At 43.0% G+C, this 3,301-nt stretch overlaps 1 protein-coding gene across 1 annotated transcript; it reads right to left on the reverse strand.

Annotated features, from left to right (window-relative positions):
* Positions 1-2,282: 2,282 nt before the first annotated feature.
* Positions 2,283-3,077, reverse strand: LOC147445634 (uncharacterized). Its single transcript, XM_086526083.1, has 3 exons — positions 2,819-3,077; positions 2,624-2,725; positions 2,283-2,522 (listed from the first exon to the last, which is right to left on the reverse strand). Exons 1-3 carry the CDS (start codon positions 2,999-3,001, stop codon positions 2,478-2,480), a joined length of 330 nt encoding a protein of 109 aa, XP_086382209.1. The 5' UTR covers positions 3,002-3,077; the 3' UTR covers positions 2,283-2,477.
* Positions 3,078-3,301: the final 224 nt, after the last annotated feature.

A 3,301-nucleotide genomic window follows, 5' to 3' on the forward strand; every position in this document is an offset into this window, starting at 1 on the left:
CTTCAAATCGGTAGCCAGGCATCCTAGCTTCCGAGCTTTGATATAGTAAACCCCTCTTGGAAACCTGCAATCAAGTTCCCATTCTTTATCAATGCGAGTGGAGTGTGGCGTATGAGCCTTCATCAGTATCTCCATAACATCTCGCCTGAACTGGTAAACTGGGGATCTTCGAGCTTGCTCATAAATAAGCTCAAACACTTGGAACTTACGATATTCGAGCACGGGGTCTTCCTGCAATACCAATGCAAGGAATTCGGATCGACTACCTATATACTTTCAGTTCCTTATTTAAATATTCAAACAGTACAACTTTATTTCCCAGCCTAACCTATGCTCTGATACCAGGTGTCAGGTCCCCAGCCCGCCGTATCAACCAGCGGATTGGATGGTGAACCTGGTGACCACTAGATCTATTGCAGAAGCAAACAGAATGGTTTAGGGTTCGACTAGAAGACGATCTCTAATCACAAAGTGAGTCGAGTTCGAGCCTACTAGCAAGGAGATCTAGCTCCACCTCGCAGGGGAAGCATACTTAAACTATCTAGCGATCCGAAGACCCACCTTCCAAGAGGAGAGAAACCCCGGTGCCTTTTTCCCCATGTTTCCGAGTCACTTACTCTCGAGATTTTACCGCTCTAGGGGCAATGAGTATTACTAATATCGAATTAAACACTATGGGGATAGAGAATTTCCGACCAATCGGGACCACCCATCTCGTAGGCATTGGCAGCCTGAGCCAAGCCCCCACTTTCCACCCCCACACTCACACTTCCTTGTGTGACCTAATTACTGTTGTTCAACATAAACATTCCTTGTTTTAATTCTGAAGAACATTATACGTTAAGACAGCCCTTGAACCAGTATTGCAAACAACACCAAGACAGAATTCTAGTAAAAATTCTACTCAAACTTATTCATTAAAATTCCAATGTTCTACAGGTACAACATTTCCCCTCCAGCGAGAGTTCCCTCCTTCCGTTGTCGCCTAGCTGCCCATACAACTAGGTATGTCCACCGCATAGAAAGCACGTCATGGACACTCCCACCTCATAGAAAGCAACACGTGGGTTCCCACCGCATAGAAAGCAAGTCATGGGTATCCACCGCATAAAAAGCAAGTCGTGGATTCAAGAGCCCTTAACGAGGAACTCTGCCCCCTGTGATCAGTAGGGGGGTCAGGACTGATTCAACATTGGAAATAAAATGAACATGTCGAGCTAAATTTCTCCTAGCAGACATTCTTTCCTAATTGCAACCAGCATACCCATCAATCATTTCCTTCCTACTTTAGAACTTAATGTACAATGAATTCAATGCCGAGGTTTCCGTCGGATTTCTCCAACATGTTTGGGGATATTTTCATTCCTAACTAAATGTGTCCAATGTTAAATTAAACAACTTGAATGAAATTATGATCTACCTATTCCATTTCTTCGTCAATGGCCCGTGAGATGGCCGGTATTTGTTCTTCCATGGGAGCTTTTCCCTTCCCATTGACATTGTTTGTTCCTGCCTCGCGGTCGTGGACACCACCGAAGCGAGTTCTCTTAACCGAAGCCATTTTTCTCACTACTTTAATTAGTTAGCTTGGAGAAAAAGCTAAGGTTCGCAAGCGTCATAACAACCCAATAGATAGATAAGCAACATTAATTAATCCCTCCTATATGAGAGGTCTAGATTTCCCATATATCAATCATTAAGAATGACACATAATCCTATGAAAACCGGCTCTAAAGACAATTACTCGGCTTACATGATTAAGAATAATAGGATTTCACTAACGAAATTACCAGAGAGATGAATTAATTAAGTAAGATTAATCTCTTTCCTAGCAAATACACTACAAGAGGTTGTGTGCTCTTGTGAGGCTGTTAGCGACAGACATACACTGGGTTTTTATAACCCCCGGCGTCGCTAAAACCGTCGCTAATAGCGTCGCTTCCAGAGCGTCGCTATATGCGACGCTATAGGCGTCGCTATATACGTCGTTATATAGAGACGCTCATAGCGACGGTTATAGCGACGTTTACACAGAAGTCTATAGCAACGCTTGTAGCGACGCTTCACATCCATAAATAGCGATGGTTATAGCGACGCCCGAGAGAAAAAAAATTTGGTGACAGGGCATTGAATGCCCTGCCACCCATCAACCATATTGTACTTGATTCAGTTTTTTAAAAAAGTGCAAGGGTAGATAATAGACCCAAAATAGTCACCCACAAGACGCATTGTTTGCAAAATTGACAAGCGTAAAATTGACAATTGTACACATCATAGGCAAAATGAATTGATTGACAAATGTAATAATGACAATTGTACAACATCATAGGCATAAAGAATTGATTGGCAAAATGAACTGCGGTGACAAATGTAATAATATACATGGTTCAAAAAGACGTATAAAATCCATCTCATGATACATAAGCTATGAGAAACCCTAAACTAATGCTATCTAGCTACGGCTAAACTGACGTCGTCTAGTCAGGCGTCTCATCGCGTCCAAGCGGCGTATCTGTCGAATTCTGCAAAAAAAGACAATAAGACAGCTTTCAGTAAGTATAAACATATAACGACATTTATAAAACAATACAAAAAATAGAAAAGAGTAAACCCTAATACTAACCATGCCGCCGCGAGAACTGAGAATGTCCATCACGGTGTTTAAGCCCTTCCTACCTGCGTACTTGCGCTCGTACGGTGTGGGATCACGTCCTGTCATCGACCACTGTCAAAACATACAAAGATTTTATTATGTTAGAATTAAAAAACTCATAAACCCTAAACTATCGAACATAAAGAGCAATGCGAAAACACTTACAAAATCGGCCTCAAATGATGCCCATCCACCGCTCCCCAAGTGGTGCGAGCTCCCTGCCTCTACTCGCGCTCTGGCTGCATCCTTTTGTTGATTCCACTTGTCGGAATTCTCGCGCGCTGCTTTCTTCGCATTCTTCCAATCTTCTTTCGCCAGCCAATCTGGCGTGTTCCACCCATGCTTCATTGCTTTTTGCACTTCGGAATGCTTGTGTTTGAGTATTCGCGCATTCGAATCTTCATCAGGTCTTCATTGAAGCGCTGATCCTGTGTTGGAATGGAAAACTCATCATGAAGTATGCTGATGATTCTGTCTTTTAAATCACTTGGTACTTCACTCCATTTGTTTAGTATGTAGTGTCTAAACATCTGAGAGCAAAGACCACGCATGCGCGAGATCACCTTCTTGCCGTCATCATCCATGATGATGCCGCCGCTGAAGTCGACGGAGTAAAGCAAGCCCTCTGGCCGGTGACGCGTGAACCTG

Source organism: Adiantum capillus-veneris, chromosome 12 (assembly GCF_014529385.1).
Source record: "Adiantum capillus-veneris isolate H3 chromosome 12, ASM1452938v2, whole genome shotgun sequence".
NCBI lineage: Eukaryota > Viridiplantae > Streptophyta > Polypodiopsida > Polypodiales > Pteridaceae > Adiantum > Adiantum capillus-veneris.